Raw genomic sequence first — 25181 nt, forward strand, 5'->3', positions numbered from 1 at the left:
CGCTACTGCTGCTGTTTTGCTCTCGGCTACGACGCTCCCGCCAATGATGGCTATTTGGGACAAGACCCGATCAGACCTCTTAGCTGGCGGGACGACAGTGACAACAATGTGGTGATTTTGGAAGAATGGCTGCTTCGCCCGCACATTGAAAGCGTCCCTGTTATACATGCCTGTCTTGTACTACATAACTACCGTCGTGGAGAAAATTAAACAAGGACATTTTGCCACACACACAGAATTACTTCAGCAATGATAGCGTCACAGCCGATGGAGTTCTTTCTTGACCGATAAAATGAATTACACTTGACAGCATTGATAATCAACATCTGCTACATTTCAACTCATTCAATACCAAAGACGTAGTTATACACTACCGATCAAAGGTTTTAGAAAACTCACATTTTTCTGGAAGGAAAAACCTGCATTTTTAAGTGTTAAGATGGTCTGTCTCTCTTCCATTGTTAATTCCCTTTTTCTTGCCATTTTTGTTGGAACAAATTACTTTCTCCAGTACACTGCCGTTCAACTGAGGTTCATGAGGGCATAGTACCACAGTGTGTTCCCAACACTGTTTTTATGCAGACAGAGGAGGTAGTAAGTACTCCAGAACTTGGAACACCTGTAGGAATCAGTTGCACCAACCGCCAAGGCTTGATCAACCTCCATTTCTGCAGAACAGCTTTAAATTGTTGGCCCATTTTGTGTTTTTTGTATAATACACATTATTTTTCAGTTTTGGGCAACCTTACCCTTTTTTTTTAAACCTCTGGCACTTCACCACTTACCTTTGTACCATTTCCAGCTATTCATTGGACTTGAACGACTTCAATTTCAAGAAATAACTGGAAAAATTGGGGTGTTCTAAAACTTTTGACCAGTAGTGTACGTTTTTATAAACCCGAACGCCCGATCCCAACAACGGATCTATACGTCTCTTACGTTTTCTTTCACGCGAGAGGCTAAAAGAGGTGATGATGCAACTCCTCACAAATGGATTAGATAAGAGCTCGGCAGAGATCATGAGGACGGAGGAAACACACATGAGAGGAAGAGGAAGCGGGAGAGCGTGGAGGAGTGTAGCGCGCAGAAGGTTACGCACTGTAGAGAAATTTGAACGCACGACTGCGCAAACACGTGTGCACACACACAGTTGAGTCCCAAATGTGGAAATCGTAAATAGTCCATGGTGTTGTATTTGTAAGTTGTTATTTTGATGTAAAACAACCCTTTTCTGTGTTGTTTATGTTGTGGTATAGTTGTTTAGATATTTAAGCTGTCACAAAAGCAAATTTGTGTCAAAGTGAAAGTTCTGCTTCAAAATGTATCTTTTCACAAAAAGCTGTTTTTCTTCCTTTTCTTGTTGCGAACTGATATTTTCCTGAAACAAACTAGAAACAAACTTTTTTTCCCCCCCTGATGAAAGACGAGAGTCTAATCTTTCTTTTGCTAGGTTCCATGTTTACATAGCCACAGAACACAATGTTCCGTGTCTAAATCGTCTAAACTAGCCGGTGCTGAAGGGGTTGTCTTTTGAAAAATGGCTGGGATTGAATGAGTTAATGAGCATATGTTTCATCCATTTTCAGTTTTACATTCAATACATTTTGCGGACAAATGTGAAATAAACTGCAACTGAAAACGCTACTTCGCTAGCGTCCACGTGTACAGTATCTTCCGTGAATTGCCACGTTTGTTGTTGTGCGTCTGCAGACATGTTGTCACGGTTGGCTGAAACTGCCTAAGCAGTCCAGGCTGCAGCGCCCCCTTTACTCTGGCATGCGCACGACAGCCTGAGAAAGCGTATTTGCGTGGACATGAATAGTTTTTAAACGTCACCGTGTTGGTGTGGACAACGCTTTTACGGGACATTGTCAAAAAGCGAGTTTAGTGCTGCGAAAACGCTGCAAAGTTTGAAAGTGTTTTTAAACGTGAAGAAAGATCAAGCTTCAAAGCGGTGACTTGACTTAAATGTCCGCTTCAAATGTGGGGAGGGGTAAACGGGCAGAGCCACTTTCATCCAGCCAAATTACCTTCAGTGAGCCTGCAAGACAATATTCACACGCTTTTTTTGTTCCCGCTCATCAACTCCATTGCTGTAGCTGCGGGATAAGAGATGTAAGGACACATTTCCCAACAAAATGACTTCCTCCCCACGAAAAAAAGGCATTTCAGTCTTTTCATCAGCTTCCTCCAAATTTATTTCACACGTTTAAAAAAATGTTTCTAGCGTGTGTGTTGAATTTGCACAGCACTCATTTTGACGTCCGAAAAAATGGTAACTACGGTAGTAGGACGGGAACGGTGTGCTTTATTTGGTTTAGTCTTATTTAGGATGGATTCCGTAAGAGCAAAACAAAACCAATGTCCATCCTCGTAGAGGGGTAGCCGAGGAAGAACCTGATAAAGTTTGGTGAGGATCTGGATAGAGGTGCAGATACAGTGAGTCATTATGATATCATAAAGGCACCCCTGTTTGTTTGTCATCGCCCATGAACCAAAAGTAGCCTGTTATCAAGCAAACAGATTACGTCCCTCGCTCCATCGCAGTTCCAACACTGCTCACTCACTCTATCGCGGTTTTTCAAAAATGAATGAATGAATAAATAATCGCTGTTTCGTGGTTGACTATTATTAGTCCCAAAAATGCATATTTAGGCAAATGTTACATATTCTTGGGCTACATGAACTAAAATACAAATATGGTTTTAGGCAAAACAAGACTTTTATGAAGTGTAGTCTACGCTGGCCACTAGGTGTCGCTAGTAACACGCACCAGACTTGATCACCAATGGCAGGTTTTTATTATTTTATTATTATTTATCTCACAACAGGTACAATACATAATAATAATCATAATAATAATAATAGTCATCATCATCATAATAACACGGGCTACTGCTAAAACTCAACTCTGAATCCCCGACGTCACTTCCTGTCCACACATCTGGAGGACATTTATTGAAACACACATGAGCGCGAGTCTTATTTATGTCTTAAATGGCTTATTTTCGCTGACTGTATCTGGCGTATTAGGTAATATGAGTGTAAAGGTGGCTATAGGCGTGTTTTTTCATGTCTAGAGGGCTCTAATCAGGGTAAAAATCATATTTAGAAAGTCATAAAAGGGTTTTATATGCTGTGACTACAATAATATTCTGTTTATTCATATTGAATCATATTGATTTTCACTTATTGCGGTCACGTGTGGACCCAATTAACCACCATAAACAAGGAATTACTGTACATACTGTGTACGTATGTACAGTATATACAGTACAGTGGATCCTAGTACATTTGCAATTCCGCAACAGCCCTGCAAATTTGCTGATTTTTGTTCCCAAATTTTTTTTTTTTTTTAAATCTAAATTTTTTTTCTCCTGAAAATTGGCATTTTTTTCCCCCGCAGAGAACACATCTCATTTGCCACACCCCATGTTTTGGAATGTCCCAGTTTTCGACAAGATTTTTTTTCCCACAAAATTTGACCTCAATTTTTGTACACTGTCTGGGGTTTTGTACAATATTGCGTGTAACAAACTAGTCCATTTTGCTAGTCATTTTGCTTCACTGATAATGTTTGTTTTGCCAAGCGTTAAGATGTCGCACTTTGTTCAGTGGTCCCTGAATGCACTATACTTGTGTGCTGTGTGACGCACAAGTTTGTTTGGCTAAGAAAGCACTCGCTACGACAGTCAATCCGGCCTCAAAACTTTGCAGTGAAGTGAACACAAGTTAATGTATGACCATAAGTTCTTACTGGAATTAAAACAGTGTGGATTATGTAGGAGAAACATCCTCTTTGCCATGCTAGCCTCTAGCGCTAAGCTGACGACCTGGCGAAAGGCTACACAGTAACTCCGATTCCATCTGTTCGTCGGTCGAGCGAGCCGTGTATTAAAAAAAAATAGCATTTTCCTGGGCGTATCGCCACGCACCGGTGGTCTCGGAACGTAACCGCCCGTCAAAAGCGGGTATTTTCTGTATGTACTGCGACAAGCGCAGCAGGAGTTGAACCATCAATGTTGAGATTGCTCGATGTCCAAGAGGACACATATTGTGTACATCCCAACTTATAGCAGGCTGCATTGTGTGTGCGCTTTAGCCGTCGGGAGGGAGTTGATTCAAGAAGAGGAAACAATGTGAAGAAAATACGGCAGGCGTACTTGAGGCATGCAGGCTGACAGTTTATAAAGTGGCAAGCATTGTGGCCTGAAGGCAGATGCATGAATACCTCTGAAAAGACACCCTCACATTGACACGATTGAAGTAGACAACAGCAAAACGCTGAAAGGAAAGCTTAGACTGTGTGCTGCCAAGCTGATCAGCATTTCTAATGCTCCCCCTTGGAATTAATGTACATCTGCAGTGGGAGGGCTCGCTGTGTCCACTCACTACTCTTTTTATTGTTTGGATGCAAGTACATGTCTTGGGTTTCCATTGCCGCTGCAAGCAGCTTGTGGCTTGACACGATTGGAAAAAAAAACAATCACTCATTAAATTTGTATTTATTTGATGAAAGACTGTTGCAACAAGACAAACTGATCAATACAAGAAATCTCAATGTAATTAATATGTGTATTTTATATTAATTAATAATAATTAATAATAGTACCATCTATATAACAATACAATAAAAAACAATGTTGACGCAATACATATTTTATTGTCATGCATCATGCAAAATCCCCTCTATCACACACACACACACACACACACACACACACACAAACACACACACAAAGCTAACACGGATCATTCAAATATTACAGCTGTGTATTTGTTATAAAAATATCAGTAACAACCCCCCTCTGAAACACTTACAGCAGGTGTGTCCAAAGTGCGGTCTGAGGGGTCTGAGTGTTTGCCCCCTTCCTGATTTTTTTTTTTTTGTGCATGTATGTCACACTTAAATGTTTCAGATCATCAAGCACATTTAAATATTAGTCAGTGACAACACAACTGAACACAAAATGCAGTTTTTAAATGAAACTTTTTGTTATTAAGGCAGAAAAAAAATCCAAACCTACATGGCCCTGTGTGGAAAAGTGATTACCTGCCTGTTAAAAGATAACTTAACTGTGATTAATTGAGATCTATCAGCCTGGGAAAGGTTATAAAGCCATTTCTAAAGCTTTGGGACTCCAGCAAACCACAGTGAGAGACATTATCCACAAATGGCAAAAACATGGAACAGTGGTGAGCCATCTCATGAGTGGCCGGCCAAACAAAATTACCCCAACAGTGCAGCGACGACTCATCCAAGACCCCACAACAACATCCAAAGAACTGCAGGCCTCACTTGCCTCAGTTAAGGTCAGTGTTCATGACTCCACCATAAGAAAGACACTGGGCAAAAATGGCCTGTATGACAGAGTTCTAAGACGAAAACCACTGCTGAACAAAAAGAACATCCCCAAGACCTTTGGGAAAATACTCTGTGGTCTGACAAGACAAAAGTTAAACTTTCTGGAAGGTGTGTGTCCCATTTCATCTGGCGTAAAAGTTAACACTGCATTTCAGAAAAAGAACATCGTGCCAAAGGTAAAATATGGTGGTGGTAGTGTGATGGTCTGGGGCTGTTTTGCTGCTTCAGGACCTGGAAGACTTGCTGTGATAAATGGAACCATGAATTCTGCTGTCTACCAAAAAATTCTGAAGGAGAATGTCCGGCCATCTGTTGGTGACCTCAAGCTGAAACCAACTTGGGTTCTGCAGCAGGACAATGATCCAAAACACACCAGCAAGTCCACCTCTGAATGGCTGAAGAAAAACAAAATGAAGACTTTGGAGTGGCCTAGTCAAAGTCCTGACCTGAATCCTATTGAGATGCTGTGGCATGACCTTAAAAAGGTGCTTCATGCTGGAAAACCCTCCAATGTGGCTGAATGACAACAATTCTGCAAAGATGAGTGGGACAAAATTCCTCCACAGCGCTGTAAGAGACTCATTGCAAGTTATCACAAACGCTTGATTGCAGTTGTTGCTGCTAAGGGTGGCCCAACTACTTATTAGGTTTAGGGGGCAATCACTTTTTCACACAGGGCCATGTAGGTTTGGATTCTTTTTCTCCCTTATTAATAAAAAGTTTCTTTTAAAAACTGCATTTTGTGTTCAGTGGTGTTGTCATTGACTAATAACATTGACTAAATTTGTTTGATGATGTCAAACATTTAAGTGTAACAAACATGCAAAAAAATCAGGGAGGGGGCAAACACTTTTTCAACCACTGTATTTAAAAGTAAACATGCAACATGGAGGAGGTTAGGTCCGTATTGAATAGCGAAAAAGTTGAAATACTGAATGTGATTACATCAACAATATTGAACTATATTTAACAGTTTAGGGTATCTTGACCCACACTAAAGTGGTTTTATTTGAAAATAAACAAATTAATCAAATAAAAGTACCCCCCTGTATGCTTAAATATTTCATACCCCTGTCTTAGAGGATTGTCAACTACATTTATGTGACATTGTATTTTGAATTACAATGAAATTAAGCAAATATTTATTTCATGATGTTATTTCAAATAAAAGCTAGAGGCATTTAGTGTAGTGGTTCACTTCGCTGAACAAGCACCTTGTGTTTGACAGGTGAGATCGTTTCCGACCGCTGCCAGGACACCGGACAGGATAAGCAGTATAGAAAATGGATGCGTATGTGCTGAAATGCTAAAATAATTTAAAAAGTACAATCAAACCTAGGTTTTCCTACGCCCCAGTTTTCGTATTATTTGGTTTTCTTTGAAAATCTTTGCCAACATTTTGCCTCGGTTTTCATACAATAGTACAGTTTGCCCTGTATAGTGTCGTTCTGCGAAATCAAACCTAGGTGTTGCTGATTCACTGTTAGTGCATTTTTTATTGAGTGTGACTGCTAAATAACCAGCCATAACCAGCCATGGGGCCAAAGAAAGTTGAGGGTGCCAGCAATTTGATAAAGAAAGTGAGAAACATTATTGAATTTGATCTGGACAGGATCTGTGGGAAGTCTACAGTACGTTCTAGCAATTCATCATTTATCATTTTTTTTGCATTGTTTTCTGCATTTAAACTATAATTACTCTCTATAAAATAGATTTTTTTGTTCACAATTTGAGTGTTTTTCATTTTTCATTTCATTGGCCATGGCCAATGAAATACTTTGCTCGGCCGAAATGCATGATGGGAAGCCGGTAAAATCATTTTTTAAAATTTTAAACTCGTATTGGTACTTGTATCTTTCTTAGCTACCTTTTGAGTGTTGAGTTGCTGTGTGATGATTTTAGTGTTCTTTATAAGATGACATTGTGAGTCACACTGTTATATTGAGTAACGACCTCCTGCGATTTCCGATGGGTTGACAAGCTCGTTGTGAGTTCACTTACAGCCCGTGATTGGCTCCTGCCAAAGAAAGACCTACTGTTTCGTCAGTGACTCGCGAGCGGCACATCAGTAGCAGTTCTGAAGTAAAGTATTGTCGCAAGATTAGAACATAGCCATAAATTAGCTGCAGCGCTGTATAAGCCGCGAGATTCAAAGTTTAAGAAAAAAGTAGCGGCTTATACACGGGAAATTACAGTGATTGGGTTTATATTATTATCCAATGGGAAAACTGCCTTGGTTTATGTACTGTTTGGTTTTCGTTGGACATTTTGGGCCAAATTTGTAAAAAAACAAACAAAAAAAAAAGGTACCACTGTATATGAAATGTCTCGTATAGTCTTGCTTGTCTCGACTGGCATGAAGCATTTCTTTATTCCACTTAGTGGCCTTCCTACTGTTTCTATTGCTAAGAAATCTATCAGTGAGCGCATCCCAAAGCGTTTTATTCTGCGGGCACACATCATTGAATTCTCAATTGGTGATTGTAAATCTTTCACATTGAAAGGAAACATATCTCTTAAAAACTTTCTCCAATTGCTTTCTTTAAGCCTGCAGCTGTGTCAAGCATATCTTCAGAGGGCTGCTTCTTATCATATTTGCTCCGCGCTCTAATACATATCACTGTTTATTAATAGTCTGCAATTTTTTGTTTACGGCTATTTTTATCGACTAAATAAAGACGTGTGCTTGCAAGAGCCCAAGGAGGAGGAAAGGAGATCAAGACTTTGCATTGACTAGCAGTTTGCTAAGACATAATGCCCACAACAAGCCAGCATCTTTGTGTGGGCCGGATTTAGTTCAATGCCACTTAAACATAATATATATCCTTCGTGCTCATATTTGCCTTAACACATATCTTTTCAACAAGCTGTGTGCTGCTGAATGAGTTAGGCCACGAAAGTTGTGATTTTCCAAATCATTTCTCCCCACCGCCATAATACAGTCCAAAGTTCCTAAATCTGTTGGCAAGTATGAACTCATCAGTGTAAATCTGCACAGTGCTGCTTATTATACACTTTTGCTTCACATGTTGAGAGTAAATAGCGGCGCACTGACACAAAGGCAGGGACAATGGTGATGGGAAACAATGAGAGCGACGTGGCGCAGGTCTTGTTGACTGAGGGACTTTTGGTGCCAAGTGTTGCTTGAGAGTTGCTTTGTCTGAGTAAATAAAACAACTTTGGCCTCATTTGAAAGCTTGGAAATTTGTAAGTCAAATATCAGTATTGCACTGAGGGGGAAATGAAAGGAACCTGCGTTTATTATTAGAGTTTAATAACCTTCTTCACAGCAGTCTGTCACAGTGATATAGTACACAAAGGAAGTAAACAATGGATGATATTCATTGCTTTATATGGGTGCAGCCCTTTGTAGGGTACAGGAACCATATTTATGAGTCCTCCCAGCCAATCAGTGAGAAAAGACAAGGATAAGTATGGTTTATTAGTTTCAGACATGCTTAGATACAGTTACAACATGTACACACTTCAACATGGCTAAAAAGGAGTAGGAAGAAGCAGAGCTTATTTAATATCGATCACTGATAATTCATTCATTCTTGATGGGCGATACATAAATATTGATACTACTAAAACCAAGGTTTCTAAAGCTAATTATATTTTGCTTACCATTCAAATTTAAAAGTGTTAATAATAATATATTTAAATAAATAAGTTAACACAGGATGTTGAGGGACTGGAAGAGGTGGCCAGAGACCGGGAAGTCTGGACTTCCCTACTGAGACTGCTGCCCCCTCGGACCCGGCTAAGCGGAAGAAAATGGATGGAAGTTAACACAGGTGGAGACATTAAATAAGACAAGTAAATCAAAAACATTGAGAAGAAATAATATTAAAGTATAACTTTGATGGAATCACCCAAATTCCAAGTCATTTTTGGGTGTAAATTAAGTAATAACTTATTGGTGATGATCAGTGAACGAAATGTATTGATATTGTTTCATTTGGCAGAATTTGAGTTGTTATTATTAAATATAATTAAAGGATAACAGAGGATCATAGAGATAACACTAAAAGAATAATTTAATTAAGAGTAGTAAAGCTGAAATAATTTGTTAACAATAACTAAAAAAAAAATACAATTCTAATAAAATTGTAAAAAATGAAATGTGAGTAAGTGGATGCACTGAATGAAGAATATGTAAATACGGGAGTATGTCCCTCATTTTCTCAGTAATTTTTGAATATAAATGATGCAATAATATGAACACGTATATACATTAATAATATATTATATATATATTAATATTAATAATAATATTTATTAACATAATTATTATAAAATAATGATATGTATTAATATTGTTGAATTTGGCATAATCTATGTTGTTATTATTAATTATAATAAAATAATAATACATGGATATATCATACTGATTTATCATTTGTATGTGCTGATGAATGATTAAAGTTGGGAAAAAAACCTGCTCCAAAAATCGATTCCTTGGGCTAAAATGTAGGGATTCCAAGCAGGCAATGAGTGCCAAAGAGTTGTGAGCGCTACTTCCCTCCAACTTGACATCGTTATGGTTCATTTCACTTTGAGCTGCTTCTTGCGTAATAAGTACGAGCACACTTGCACAATTCAACATGTCCGAAAAGGAGTAAGAAGAAGCAGATCTTATTTAAGCCTCCCCCTTGTCTTGTTTAACATGGACCAGGTTGCCTTTTTCAAAAAGGGAAAGGAAGGAAAAAGAATGTGTGTTAGTAAAGTTTGTAGGAGAGTTTGACGATAGCTTACTCTGTTATAAAAGAATAAATCCATACAGGTGTAAAACTGACAGAAACATTATAGTAATACAGGTAGGGGATACAGTATACATAAAGCTATACCTTCATTAAATAATACAAATAATACATTGTTGTGCAATTTTATTTGAATGCACCTGGTTACTGTTGCTGGTGGTAATTATTCCAAATAAATCAATTTCAATTCAGATTTACATGCTTCATGTAATTCCTCGGCATTATCTGACCCCATTCCTCTTAAAGGTGCACTTCAGCATTTTTAAGTCGGTAGTGGAGCGTTTGCTGAGGTCCTGCAGAGTGTTTTGCAGGGCCGCCTGTGGTCTTTGTGTCCGACAACCCCCTGAGGTGCGTCTGCTATTAATACTTAAAGCTTGGGGGACACTCACTGGCCTCTTTTTAAGTGGAACTGTGGCAACTGACGCACAGGAGGCATCCAAGGAGCCTTCAGAACCATGACAGCTTGGTTCCACGTCATTATTGTCCCCATCTTTTCCCTGGCCTCACACCCAATCTTGTCAGCCTCTGTTGAGTCATGAGACGGATCACAAAACAGAACTCACAAAGGTTAAAAGGACTTTGCTAACAACTGCGCTGACTATGCAATGGAGGATATGATGTTATATGAGGCCAACAGTTTCCTTGCAACATTTGCTTTGACCAGATTTCCATAGAAATATACAGGAAACACAAATGACACGTTCCAGACACGACAGTGATAAGTGAATTTCACAGGAGTCATTATTTACAAATGGAATATTTTCGTATAGGGAGCATAGAAAACCTGTTTATGACCTTCTAAATACGTTTTTTAATACTATTAGAACCCTCTAGATATAAAACAACACCCCTATAGTCACCTTTAGACTCATATTACCCAATATAGTAGACATGAAAACAGAAAATAAGACATAATATAGACTCACACGTGCTAGCATTTGGAGAGTTCCTTGTCATTTTGTCCCGGGACTGGTAACTGACTGTAACATTACTGACACCCTTTGACCAGTAGGGCTGTCAAGAGAGACTCCGTTCACAAGACAAGACGATCCACGAGATTGAGTCTACAAGAACGAGACGAGACAGGATTTTAACTTTACCTTTCAGAAAAGCACAATGAAAAAATATTAAAAATATCTGAAAATAAATTGCAGTCTACCAACATAACTTTACTATGTTACACTCTTCTGCACTCTGTGTGTGTGTGCCATCGGTCCTGCCACCACCCCACTGAGACAAAGAGGCTGTATGACTGACAAAAGGGCTCACTCCGTTCATGCCGCTGTTCTACAGAACAAGGTGCTGAAACCAATGCACAGAGTGAACTCTCTTCCTGCTCGATTGGAGGCGAGAGACGAGGAAAACCGCATGCACATGGCAATATGTTGAGGCCGGCAAAATTATCCAGTTCATTTTCATTTATTGTGTGATTCATTCATTATTTTCTTTATCTCTCCAAGCCTAGCACCCATGAGACATTTTTTTCTCGCCGAGAAATCTTGTCACATTTTAATCTTGCGAGATCTTGTGACGCCCCTCGCGACCAGTGTAGACTACTACATAGCAACGTGTCTGTCAGTGCGTTTTCTGAACGTCTTATATTTGTATTTCAGTCATTTTTATGCTTGAAACTGCTAAATTTAGGCCAAAATTATGTCAAATTTGCTTAAACATGAACCAGCAGGACTTATTCATTCATATATTTTGAAAATGGGGCAAGGGATGACTGTATATACCATACGGCATTTTTTTATAGGCTCAAAAAGTCCCTCACACCATCATTAGCTTGGCAAATATTGCAACGTTTTCTGCATCTCTCTGCCCCGCCGTTAGCGGAAAGATTGAAGAAAAGAAAAGCTGTATCCACGGAGGGACAGAGCTCTCTCTCACTGTCTTAGTGCTCATTCTGAATCTCATTACGTAACTGCAAATTGATTTGGCGATGTTAACTGCAGCAGCGAAATTGAAGGAATTGAATTATTATCATTATTAGGTAATCGGAATATGCCATTTTACAACAAGCGTGAATACATGGCTTAGCTCTAAATGAATTAGACTTGCTTTGCAAGTTTTTTGGAGCGGCGCACAATGCCAGGGATTTGAATAAAAAGAAAGAAAGCAGGGATGTGCTCCTATACTAATCATATTCTGGCTGCTGTTGTTTACACCACGTGTGTGCCGTTCATTATTACTCCCCAGCATGTTTGCAAAACATGTGCGAAGCGACATGGCGCTCCCATTTGCCTGATAAGACCTATCATGCCCATCATAGGTCGAGCCTGGCTATCGGCTCTGAGCGTCATTCTCACTATAATCTCTGCTTCCTATTATCATTTGAAAAGACCAAGCCCCCTCCCCATCCACTGGGCTGTCAAACTTCATGCTAGGGATCCGCTGCTGATCCATGACAATGCAGCACGGAGATGCTCTTGATGCTTCCTGAACACTGCAGTCAAATCGAAGAGCGCAATGCTCGCCAACAGATGATGTTTGATTTTCTTCTACATGTCCAATCCTCATGCTTCTTTGCTTTTATTGAGCTCACCGTCTTAAAACCTTCCTCTGTCTCCGGGATGTTGTTTAATTTGGGGGCCATGACAAAATGTAAACAAGTGTCGGCACACTAGAGTCATTTCCGTTTTTCGAGAAAACTGCAGCACCCTCTCTTACTGGTCTACTGGTCACTTGTTGCTCAGCACAATAAAATGAAACGCGGTTGGGCAAGCCCGTTAAAACACTGCTTTACTTGAGTGGAACATGAATGAACGGATTTGGAAGTAGCTTTGGCTGTGTAGTGGTTCACATAGCTGACTTTCACCCAGCTGGTGGTTTGTGTTTAGTTCCTATTCATGAACCCCAATCACAGTCACCCCATTCAAAAATTTGGATCTAAGTCAACGGTCCTTGATAGGCCGCCCACGGGCCCCGGCACCTGGATCGGCCCGATCTCGTGGCGGAAGCCGATATTATACGATCTTCAAAATACAGCGGATCGGCAGCCAATCTCCTGGATCGGGACATCCCTACCTGCTATCAGCTCTAAAGTAGATATTGAAAATTCGACATTTAACAGCAACTGGACTACAAAATATGCATAGACCAAAACTGCAGTGGGGCCGATGTGTTTACTTTCAAATGAAATTGCACAAGGGATATAACCTGCGGCCGCACGGTGGCCTAGTGGTACCATATGAGTATAAATTGTATTGTTTGAACAGGAAGTCGAATGGATGAAGTGTCTGACGTGGAGTCGGAGCCTGATCTCCCCTTAAAGAGGAAGCAGCGCAGGAGTCGCACCACGTTTACAGCCGAGCAACTGGAAGAACTGGAGAAGGCTTTTGAAAGAACCCACTACCCTGACATCTACACTCGGGAGGAGCTGGCCCAGATGACCAAACTCACTGAGGCCCGGGTCCAGGTAACACAATGGCATGTGTGCAACATACAGTGGATCCCTGCACATTCACGATTTAGCATTCAGACATTTTTAGTCAAAAATAACGTATCCCCCCCCCCAAAATAGAAGAATATACATCCTATTCACCCTAAATCAGTAATAATTAGGGATGTAACGATTTGTTTTAATTACGACTCGATTCGTATCACCATTCGATATGATTCAAGGACGATATTGGTTCATTTAGAACGATTTGATCCGAAATGATTCAGTCACTTTAAATCGATTCAGTACATTTTTAGCCCAAAATTCAGCCAGTGTGACTGTGAAATAAATACCTGAATACTGGACAGTGCAGGTGAAGTTTCCTCGATTCCGGTTGTTTTTTGTAAGGGAATCAGGTATGAATTATTAATAATGCTGACAAACTAAGAAGAAATGATCAATGACTACAAAAAATAAAAAATGCAATACAAAATCAGGATGAACAGAGGGTGGTATAGCTTGCCATGATGAATTATTGACTTTAAATAGTGCGACCCAAACCTGCACTTGGCACCCAAAAATGTGAAAAAAAGGCCACAATTTTTACATGTTTATGTTTTTTTTGACAAGCACAGAGGTTTCGCCCTTTGTTTGGTGGTCCTTGAACACACCATAGTTGCTGTACATGCAAAAGTGAAAATGCCAAAACTATGGGATTTTTAACTGTGTGTTATTTTTTAAATAAAATAATGACACTTATTTCCGAAATTGATATGTATTTACATAACATTTGATGTAGTTACTTACAAGTGTATTTTTGTATTTATCATTGCACCTGAAAGCTTCCCGCGGTCCGGTTCGGCCCCACCCATGGATCGGTACAGTGGTTGGGGACCCCTGCTTTAGCGTAACCCCTCACACTAACTGGGGCGTACTGTACTCTCAACTCAGTGAGTTGTAGGCCTGCTCTACTGTACTCTCCAACTTTGAATTTTCTTTTCTTTACATCAAAACACATTGAAAATACCAGCGAACAGTACAACAGTGACCTTCATGGTACTCGGAAAAAGGCGATGAATTAAACTAATACTGTGTTTTTGTATTTCGTTTTACAGGTGTGGTTCAGCAATCGCAGGGCCAGGTGGCGGAAACAAGCAGGAGCCAATCAGCTCACAGCTTTCAACCACCTGTTGCCTAGCGGATTCCCCCCCACAGGGATGCCAACACTTCCTGCATACCAGCTGCCAGACTCGAGCTACCCAAGCAACATTTTGTCACAAGGTAGAGCAGAACATGTTTTATTGTAGCAAACTGAGGCGAATACTGAGAGGCCTCCAAGAAATACTGACGTAGTACGTGCACTTACACAACAGAAGCAAGAACGGCTAAATGAACAAAATACAAACGTGATATGTAGTGTAATATCTGTGACTTTTGTGCACGTTGAAGGAGCGGGGCCCGGGAAGTAACGTGTGTGACGCCAGCTAGCTAGAGTTGACTGTTTTAGCTGAGTGTTAGCAGCATGTGGAGAGTGCAGTGCCTGGCCTGAGTTGTGGCCGACAGCAACTCCTGTGTGAATGTTCACTGCATATGTCTGAAGTGTATCGTGAGTCTCTCCTTAACCACAAACAGCGGCATTACTGTAGTATTCTACACTGGCCACCGGGTGTCATTAACATTTAACAGCCACCGCAGGAAGTACGTTGGCAATTTTAACATGTGAGTCTATGGTATGTCTTTTTTATGTCTAATATGTCTTATTATCTATTATTATGTCTACTATATTTGGTAATACGAGTGTAAAGGTGACTATAGGGGTGTTGGTTCATGTCTAGAGGGCTCTAATAATGCTAAAATCCATATCTAGAAGGTTGTAAACAGGTTTTCTTTGCTCGAACGACGAAAATATTCCATTTATAAAGAATGAATCCTGCTTCGCGGAAATTCACCAATTAACCATGATAAATGAGGGATTACTGTATTGTTATATTTTTTTATTAACATCGGACATGAAGAAAACATTGAAAATCGTCGTTTGAACATAACACTCGGGTGGTGGGTATGCTGGAGCCTATCCCAGCTGACTTTGGGCGAGAGGTGGGGTACACCTAGCATAGCATAGCATAGCACAACACAACACAACACAACACAACACAACACAGCACAGCACAGCACAGCACAGCACAGCACAGCACAGCACAGCACAGCACAGCACAGCACAGCACAACACAACACAACACAACACAACACAACACAACACAACACAACACAACACAACACAACATAACATAACATAACATAACATAACATAACATAACATAACATAACATAACATAACATAGCATAGCATAACATAACATAGCATAACAGTAGTAAAAGTAGTAAGTCCTCATGTCTATTGGAAAAATGTGTTGTTTTCAGAATCTTAAATGACCGCCCAGTTTCTACCTTTTAAAACACAACAACTCACTTCTCTTGTGCCCATAAAACATGGGAAGACAGACCATCTATCTTATTGGATGATGATGAACTGCTTTTATTCTTGCACAGTATGTTTGCATTAGAAATAAGGCTGTGAACCATAAAAAAAATGCATCGCCATCAATAAAGGAGATGCAGTATGTCCATACTGAGGAATGTGCTGTTGTTTCTCTTCAGATGGTGGAGGTACAGTTCACCGCCCCCAACCACTGCCTCCATCCACTATGCACCAGAGTAGTCTGCCCAGCAATGACAGCACTTCCACCTATGGTCTCTCTTCAAACCGACATGGGTTTTCTGGCTACTCGGACACCTTTATGACATCTGCAGCGCCGAGCAGCCACGTGAACCCAGTCAGCGCCGGGCTTTCCCCACAGGTAAATCATGCATGCCTGTATAACACCGTCGGTATGTATTCATGATCAGCCATTGAATATGTTTTCATGTGCTGCTATATGGTTGTGTAATGGGGTGTTTTGGAAAGCTCCTGAGCCCCTAAAAAGTCTTCCCTGCATAGCGATTGTCATAGATTAGTAGGAAAATTAGTAAAATTTGTAAAAATTGCCTCGGTTTTCGTACGTTTGGTCCTGCAACCTATTTTGTTTCTGGGGAACTCTGAATAAAATCATTGTTAAAATATCTGAACGGCCTCCCAGTTAGTTAATAACAACCAAATTATCAGTTGATCCGTTCTAATGATCATTCCCTTGTGGACTGAGGCGCTGTCTACAAGAAGTTCAATCACTACATTTGATTACATGAAGCCGCTAATAGCCGACTGTAATGCAAAAAGTCAAATGCATTCAGAAGTAAACCAATAACCATAACAATATTCAGTGCACCCCCTCTGTATGGTAATCCCCAGTGTAAACCAAGGCTGCGTTCTTCAGGGATAGAGATTTTACTAAACGAAGGGAGCTGTGTCTCTTGATACACATGCAGGGCTCTTTTTGTAGTATTAAGCCCCTACAAAACGATTAAACACGTGCTGTGGAGACACCTCTGTTATCCCCAACTCTCCTACAACAACAGCAAATCCCTTTTTTGTCAGAAATCCTCACGTCGCCTGTCTTGTCAACGGAAACGGGACGAATGCGAGTCAAGCGGCTTTAAAAAAAAAAAAAAAAAAAGATAACAACTGCAAATCAAATAAATGGGAGCGTTGGAGTAATTGCTGAAATTTGTGGAGGTGAGTTGGTTTATTCATATTTCTGGCTTGGCCCGATTGCTTCCTCAATCTGTGTTTTTTGTGATTTCATTGCAAGTCGTGGTTTACGCCAAATCACATCACAATGGCATTAAATGATCTACATAACCGTCTTAATATGTACATAAATTGTGACTTTCCCATGGGATCTAATGGCAATCCAATAAATCACTTCCGGATACCCAAAAGTTTGAACAAAAAAAACATTTGATAGAGAATAATCATAGTTTTACATGCAGAAAGCATGGAACATATTGTTGATGCGAACTTCTCGTACATCCTTGCGGTGATCCTGGTCAAATTGCTGGCACTCACAGCTTTCTTTGGCCCCGTGGCAGGTTATTTAGCAGTCATGTGCAGTAGAAAAACAAACGTGTAGGGTTTTGGCTTTGTTTTGACACTCAATTTCACGGACAGATATAGTACAGGACAAACAGACTTGTCTCTTAAATGCAATATTGTACGAAAACCGAGAAAGTCTCCAATAGCCGAGGCAAAATTTTGGCAAAAATTTTCGGCCAAAACCAAATTATATAAAAACTGGGGCATACGAAAACCAAGGTTTGACTGTACAGTGGAACCTTGGTTACCATATCCCCCTGTTTGTGTCAAAATTTTGCCTAAGTTTGCATACATTTCCCGGTTAGCATACAAAATAGCTTCTTCAAAATGTGTTCTTCATGTATTTTTAGCACAAAAAGTCCTTGTTAGCAGCTTGCTAGTACATGGAAACAGGAAGCGTCAATCAGCTCCGTCACCCGTCTATGATGTCATCAGCGTTGACTCTGTAGTTCTTTGCTATCTAACACAGTTACGCCACGAGTCGGCTGCAAAATAAGTGGCAATGGAGCCAAAGAAAGTTGAAAGTGCCAGCGTTTTGATAAAGAAGGTGAGATGCACTATTGAATTCAATAAATAACTCAGCAAAGCACGAAGGTGGTGTCACATCGCCGTCTTTGCTAACAATGAAGTTCTGTTAAACGTTCATTTATCCCTTTCAGTCGTCACTTATATGCACGTCTATGCATTTTGAAGTGTTGTCTGCATGTAAAACTGTAAAAATGTGTTTTCATTTAACATTTTTGGCTTTCCGGAATGCATTCATTGGATTTCCATTATTTCTTATGGGAAACTTTGATTCAGTTTGCGTACGTTTCGATTAGAGTCGGACCTTCTGGAACGGATTAATGACGCTAACGCTAAGGTTCCGCTACGTAAGTCAGTGTTATTACAATACATGGCGCATATTTTAGTAAGTTCAGGTCTTGGCCAGAAAAAAAGTTTTATTCTAACTATTAACTGCTGTAACTCAATGTATTTATACATGGAGGTGTGAAGAAATGATATTGTTCAGAAAATGTAGCTTAAAGAACACTTTGTATGCAAAACATTACAATTTGTTGTTAGTTTTATATGAGGTAAGGTGTGTGACTGAAATGATGACATTTGGAAGCCTCATGCACATGCCTGTGAGAACATCAGTATACTATAGAGCAGGGATGCAGATGGGATCGGGATCGCTTGCCGACCTGCTGTATTTTAAAGATCGGATAACATCGGCTTCCCCAACGAGATCGGGCCGATCGGGTTGCCGTGTGACGTTTCTAACTCTGGGCCACATTCCAAAATGGTAGGTGCGAAAATGCACCTCAAAGCTGGTTGTCACTTTGGACGCTGGATATTCGGCTCCGTAGCTACAGAGGTACTTCCCCCTCACCGTGCCCGGACTGCTATGTCATGGTGCGGGGAGCTCGCACGGGAAGTGCCGCTGTCACTGCTGGTTGATTACACTAGGGACCGTCAATAAATTACTATTGTGTTGAAGAGAGTTTGTTAAAAAAATGTGATATATTCCAAACCACACCACAAATTGATCTATAACCATGTCAAATGATTAGGCCTACCCTGAAAGTGTTTTACACACCCATTTTTTTCCCCAATTTTATCTTTTATTGGATGGACTTTTATTGGATTAGGGACCTGACTCACAGAGGTTTGTTCCAAAAACCAAACAATATACAACATAAATACTTTGGTTGCATTATTTTTAATGCCTTGAAGAGCTATTTTCATAACCATATTCAATTTCACAAATTAATGTTTGTAACAAAACCTTATTATTAAATGAAATTATTAAAAAAAAGGATTGGTACTGGATTGGATCGGATCAGCAAGACTATTGGAAGCCAACAAATGTGTCTCAGGACATCTCTACTGTAGAGTCGGCCATTTGAAAAGGGATTCATCTGTAAGATGGAAGCGTGTGGTGTGGTTGTGCATTCCCTGCCTATTCATCCGTCAGTGGAGTTTCCACTCTTTCACTGTTTGTTCTGCAGAGATAGTGTCACACGAGAGCGGCGTACATACAGAACATGCCTGTGCACCTTCCACAGCGCATTCCAAATGTGTTTCACAGTCCGTGTCTGAGCGTCCTCTTCACAAATTGAATCGGCGGAGAGGAAAATGGAGCTTTGCTTTCATGTGGAGATGGAGAGTGCTGCCAATTGTGAGCTTTATGGAAAGGAAAACACACTATGCAGTCTTTTATGAGTAACCAGTAAGCTTCAGAATCAGAAACCGCCACATACTGTATAAGAGCTTTCGTTTTATTTGAAAAACAAAAAACATATATGATTTTTGTCTTTCTAAGTGGATTGTACAAGTAGGAAGTGCTGTTGTTTTCAAATCAGGCCACTGCAGGTGCAGTGACTTCCTACAGTGACCCCAAAACGTCAGTGCATTACGCAAGTAGAAAGAGGAGAGCATTTCCTCTCCAGTTTGTTGTGAGAGAAAGATTTAGTAGCCTGCATTGGAATGGTATAGAGCTCCCTGGCTTGCTATTTGATGTGAGGGTGAGCGAGAGAGGAGGCGAGTAAGGCTAGAATAGGGTTGGTTTCAGTGTTGGGGGATCAGAGCTGCTTTGGTTCTCTCGTTCTGTCTCTTTGATCCATATCCCCAGGCCTGCCTCCCTCACTAGCTCAGGCCTCTGCTCGTGTTTCCAGACAACTGTCGGCCTAAGATAAGGTGGGCTGGGGGGATGCGGGGGTGCCTCTTCACACATATTACCCCCTCCCCCAAATGTCTCTCTCTCTCTCGCTCACACATATTTATATAGTGCATACAAGATGGCCAAACAGGAACTTGATCGTTTTTTGGGGGGGGATGCAAAAAATTAGCTAAAATACATGTAAAATTTTATTGAACTAAGTTTGAGGAGTAGAAAACTCCTCTTATAAGCCGGGATGTATCCGTTTAAGAAAGAGTCATGTTAAATAGTAATCAGTACAACTGCCAACAATGAAAGTGACTCCGCCATCAAGCGATGTAGTAGTAAGTGGATCTTGAAGCAGAACTCGACAAAGAGCATTAAAAGTATTAACGTGACATCATGGAAGGTATCAGTGATACACTGTTGGCTATAACAGCAATGTGGCGGAGAAGCGCAATAAGCACAAATACAAGGACAGTGCTATGCGTGTTTGGCTGTATGCTGTATCAGAGTTAGCACATGCTACATTTTGCAGTGATGGGGGAGGAATCATTTTTAAAAATGACACTTTGGGGCCTGTTTTTAAAAAACAAAATCCGCAATCCCAGTGTCTAAAATGACAGCTTTTGCCTTTTCACCTCCGTAGCGCCGAAGTTATGTTTTTGGCAGAGTTTATCCGTTAGTTTGTGTTCAAAATAACTTGAAAAGTTCTGAATGGATTTGGATGAAATTGGAAGAACTGATTCAATTTGGGGGGGGGTGATCAGGGATCACTGTCTGGATCCAGGATTTTAAAAAAAAAATGATTCTTTAACATTGCGAAATAGGACCATTTTTCGGCGTTTGTGCACATAACTACACAAAAAATGGTTAGCGTACTTGGGGGGAAAAAAATACAGGACAGGTTTCCAAAAGATTCTACAAAATATCAAAGACTGATCCAACGGATCCAATTAGTTCCAAAAGGTCCTACAAACATGCAAACGTACAAAAACCGAGGCAATTTTGACCATGGGAAATCTGCTCCAGACACCCCAAAATATTAACTACAATAAATAAATAGTAATAATAAAAGTATATTATTAATAATATAAATTCATTACAGTGTTCCCTTGCTCCATCGCGGTTCACCTTTCGTGGACTCACTGTTTTGCGGACTTTTGTAGTGTAATTTTAGTGCTTTATTTTTTTTTTGCGCCAAGCAACTTTTTCTTGTTAGATTACAACATTTTTTGCTTAAAATTACTACTGATTTTTCCATTTTTCCTGCTGTTTTTTCATGTTAAGTTACATTTTTACAATGTGCCGCCAATAAAATGACAGCCGCGGACCACAAATGCTCCTTGGGCCGCACTTTGGACACCCCAGGGTCACATTTGAGCTGGGGCCGATCCTAGCTGACTTCAGGCGAGAGTCGGAGTTCACCCTGGTATGGTCACCTGTCAATTACAAGGCACATACCCAAAAATGAAAATAAATAAATACAATATTCCTTCCTCTCGGCGAGCATCCTCCTATAGCCCACATTTCCAGTGTGTGTTGGGAAGCTGTGTGTCAATATTAGTCTCAGCTGCTATTAAAATTTGCAGTATTTAAGCCCTTTGACTGGGCATGCTGTCAACTGGCAGACTCCAATGTCAACAAATCAAAAAGGATGAGCGTATATATTTAGACCATCATACTGAGACAGATGAGGGAGGTTGCTGATGGGAAACACATGATGCCTCCGAGCTTAGGTGCCAGAAAATAGCACAACTGAAAAAAGACATAATAGAAACACGCAAGAATAAACTTGGAATTTGAGGAGAGTTGTCACCTTTGGTGTAATATGTTTTCAAAAGAAGAAGAAGAAAAAAGGATTGTCGGAGTCGTGGAAGAGGATATTCAATGTCATCATTTCAGGGTTGCTGCCTTATTCCTTCCCTGCCTTCATTCCTTCCCCTACTGCTTCATGCACACACACACACACACACACACACACACATACATACATATATATATATATATTTGCATGTTTGTCACACTTAAATGTTTCAGATCATCAAACTAATTTAAATATTAGTCAATGACCAGACACTTGAACACAAAATGCCGTTTTTAAATGAAACTTTTATTATTAAGGGAGAAAAAAAATCCAAACCTCCATGGCCCTGTGTGAAAAAGTGATGGCCCCCTAATGCTAATAACTGGTTGGGCCACCCTTAGCAGCAACAACTGTACGACTTTTTTTTCCGAAATTTACTACTTTAGTCTCGTAAATTTACAACTTTATTCTCCTAGTAGTCCAACTTTTTTCTATGAAATTTAACGATTTTATTCTTGTCATGTTATGACTTTTTTTCTCCTAAATCTAACACTTTTTCCTCGTAAATGTACAACTTTATTCTTGTATTATGACTATTTTTTTCTCATAAATGTACGACTTTTTTTTACCTAAATTTACGACTTAGTCTAGTAAATTTACAACTTTATTCTCGTAGTATTACAACTTTTTTCCCGGAAATTAAGGTTTTATTCTCGGAATGTTACGACTCTTTTTCTCCTAAATCTACCACTTTTCCCTCGTAAATTGTTGCTTAATTTATTGGTATATATGTTTATGTGTTTATGTTTCTTATGTTCTTATTCTTTCATTTGTTTTCTTTCTTTTCTTGGGAGAATGAACAGAATAAGATTTTCATTGCATAGTATAACTGCTGTTGTACTATGCACATGACAATAAAACTCTCTTGAATCTTGAATCTTGGATCTTGAATCTTAAATGTACGACTTTATTCTCAAAATCTCAGATTATTATTTTTTCAATGTGGCCCCAGTATGCCGTCGTAAATTCTAAATATGTGATAATAAATCTATATTTTTTAATGACACACATACAGTAACAACATCACATCAGTGCATGATGTGTTGCTACAGCAGCGCTAGCTTCTACGGTCAACTTTCTTCCCATTCGGCTTCAGAACTCTCACAAGCTAATATATCACCACTAAAATTACATCACTAATTGGATCATTGTCCTGCTGCAGAACCCAAGTTGGTTTCAGCTTGAGGTCACGAACAGATGGTCGGACATTCTCCTTCAGGATGGATTTTTTGGTAGACAGCAGAATTCATGGTTCCATTTATCACAGCAAGTCTTCCAGGTCCTGAAGCAGCAAAACATCCCAGACCATCACACTACCACCACCATATTTTACTGTTGGTATGATGATGAAATGCGGCGTTACTTTTACGCCAGATGTAATGGGACACACACCTTCCAAAAAGTTCAACTTTTGTCTCGTCAGACCACAGAGTATTTTCCCAAAGGTCTTGGGGATCATCAAGATGTTTTCTGACAAAATTGAGACGAGCCTTAATGTTCTTTTTGTTCAGCAGTGGTTTTCGTCTTGGAACTCTGCCATGCAGGCCGTTTTTGCCCAGTATCTTTCTTATGGTGGAGTCATGAACACTGACCTTAACTGAGGCAAATAAAGCCAGCAGTTCTTTGGATGTTGTTGTGGGGTCTTTGGTGACCTCTTGGATGAGTCGTTGCTGTGCTCTTGGGGTCATTTTGGTTGGCCGGCAATTCCTGGGAAGGTTCATCACTGTTCCATGTTTTCGCCATTTGTGGACAATGGCTCTCACTGTGGTTCGCTGGAGTCCCAAAGCTTTAGAAATGGCTTTATAACCTTTTCCAGACTGCTTGCTCCCTAATCATTAACTTAATGTACCTAAGGATGAAATCTTTTCAAATGAAGCAAATCGATGTAATTGTTTATTAAACATGAATATAGTTTCATGTAGATGCACACTGATGTTGAGGATGTGGCATCTACTGACATCCCTTCTTGTTCATGTGCAGGTGATGAGCATCCTGAGTAACCCGAGCGGCGTTTCCTCACAACCACAACACGACTTCTCCGTGTCGCCGCTCCACGGCATGTTGGAAACCCCTCCATCTAACGCCGTGTCAGCCCCCAGCGGCCAACGTTCAACAGACGTGTCCATTAAGACGGCGGACAGCCTGGCATCCTCCCAGTCCTACTGTCCCCCGACATACAGCACCACCAACTACAGCGTGGACCCAGCTGTGGCGGCTGTCGGCTACCAGTACAGCCAGTATGGCCAGAGTAAGTCCTGCTGGTGTCCTGGCTAAGCATGATACTTGACACACGTGTTTGCTGACAGGATCTCTAAGAGTATTAGGCTTGATCCTTGTTGGATGGATGTGTGATTGTTGGCAAAAAGCAGTCGGGGGAGCTATTTAGGAAGTGTTGTTGGTTAAGCATCTTTTCCTCCTATATGCTGTACTATAAGATGTATTTATTTCATTTTTATCACCATCTTGTCATTGTGACGCCGTCTGTGTGAACCTGGTTTGCAAATATGCAACTCATCTGAATGTGTGGGCTTAAATACACGGTACACGGAAGGCACAATAAGTAGTGGTAGAGTATCATAATGTGTGTGTGTGTGTGCGTAATCACTCACATTTCTTCATGTTGGGTTTATGCACGAGGGTGCGCAGCCTTCTCATGTGCATGCCCACAGGATGCTGGTTGTGTGTGAAGCACAGAGACAAGAGATGGATGGTTGCTGGCTTGTTCTTCATTTCTTCTCTATTGAGGGAGTGTTTTTGCAGGCCAGGGTGAAATGGACACACCTCCCAACTTGTGTTCACACACTGCTGCCTCAACTCGGTCCGGAATCTGGACGTGTTTTTAGAAACTGTACACGTATTTGCAGATTTGTGGATTTTGAGTCAAAAAGAATTTTTTTAATTACAATTTTTTTCTCCAAAAATAGACAGTTTTCCCAGCAGAAAACAAATCTTAATAATGAATCTTCATATCTTCAATAATTTGCTACAACGCCGTGTTAGGGCCACGTTGAGAAAAAATCATAATCTGAGATTTGGCGAATAAAGTTGTAAATTTACATGAATAAAGTCGCAAATTTACGAGAAAGAAAGTTATACATTTACGACAAAAACACGTAAAATTACAAGAATA

General features: G+C 40.2%; 1 protein-coding gene across 5 annotated transcripts in view; it reads left to right on the forward strand.

Moving 5' to 3' along the window:
• The window catches only part of LOC129177742 (paired box protein Pax-7-like), a 47556-nt gene that overhangs the window by 8518 nt on the left and 13857 nt on the right, over positions 1-25181 (forward strand). For all 5 annotated transcript variants that reach the window (XM_054769170.1, XM_054769189.1, XM_054769179.1 and 2 more), the window contains 4 exons: positions 13347-13546; positions 14626-14791; positions 16169-16368; positions 24032-24299. In XM_054769170.1, coding sequence (XP_054625145.1) covers positions 13347-13546; positions 14626-14791; positions 16169-16368; positions 24032-24299 — 834 coding nt within the window. The remainder of the gene's footprint in view (positions 1-13346; positions 13547-14625; positions 14792-16168; positions 16369-24031; positions 24300-25181) is intronic.

Source organism: Dunckerocampus dactyliophorus, chromosome 1 (genome assembly GCF_027744805.1).
Source record: "Dunckerocampus dactyliophorus isolate RoL2022-P2 chromosome 1, RoL_Ddac_1.1, whole genome shotgun sequence".
Classification (NCBI taxonomy): Eukaryota; Metazoa; Chordata; class Actinopteri; order Syngnathiformes; family Syngnathidae; genus Dunckerocampus; species Dunckerocampus dactyliophorus.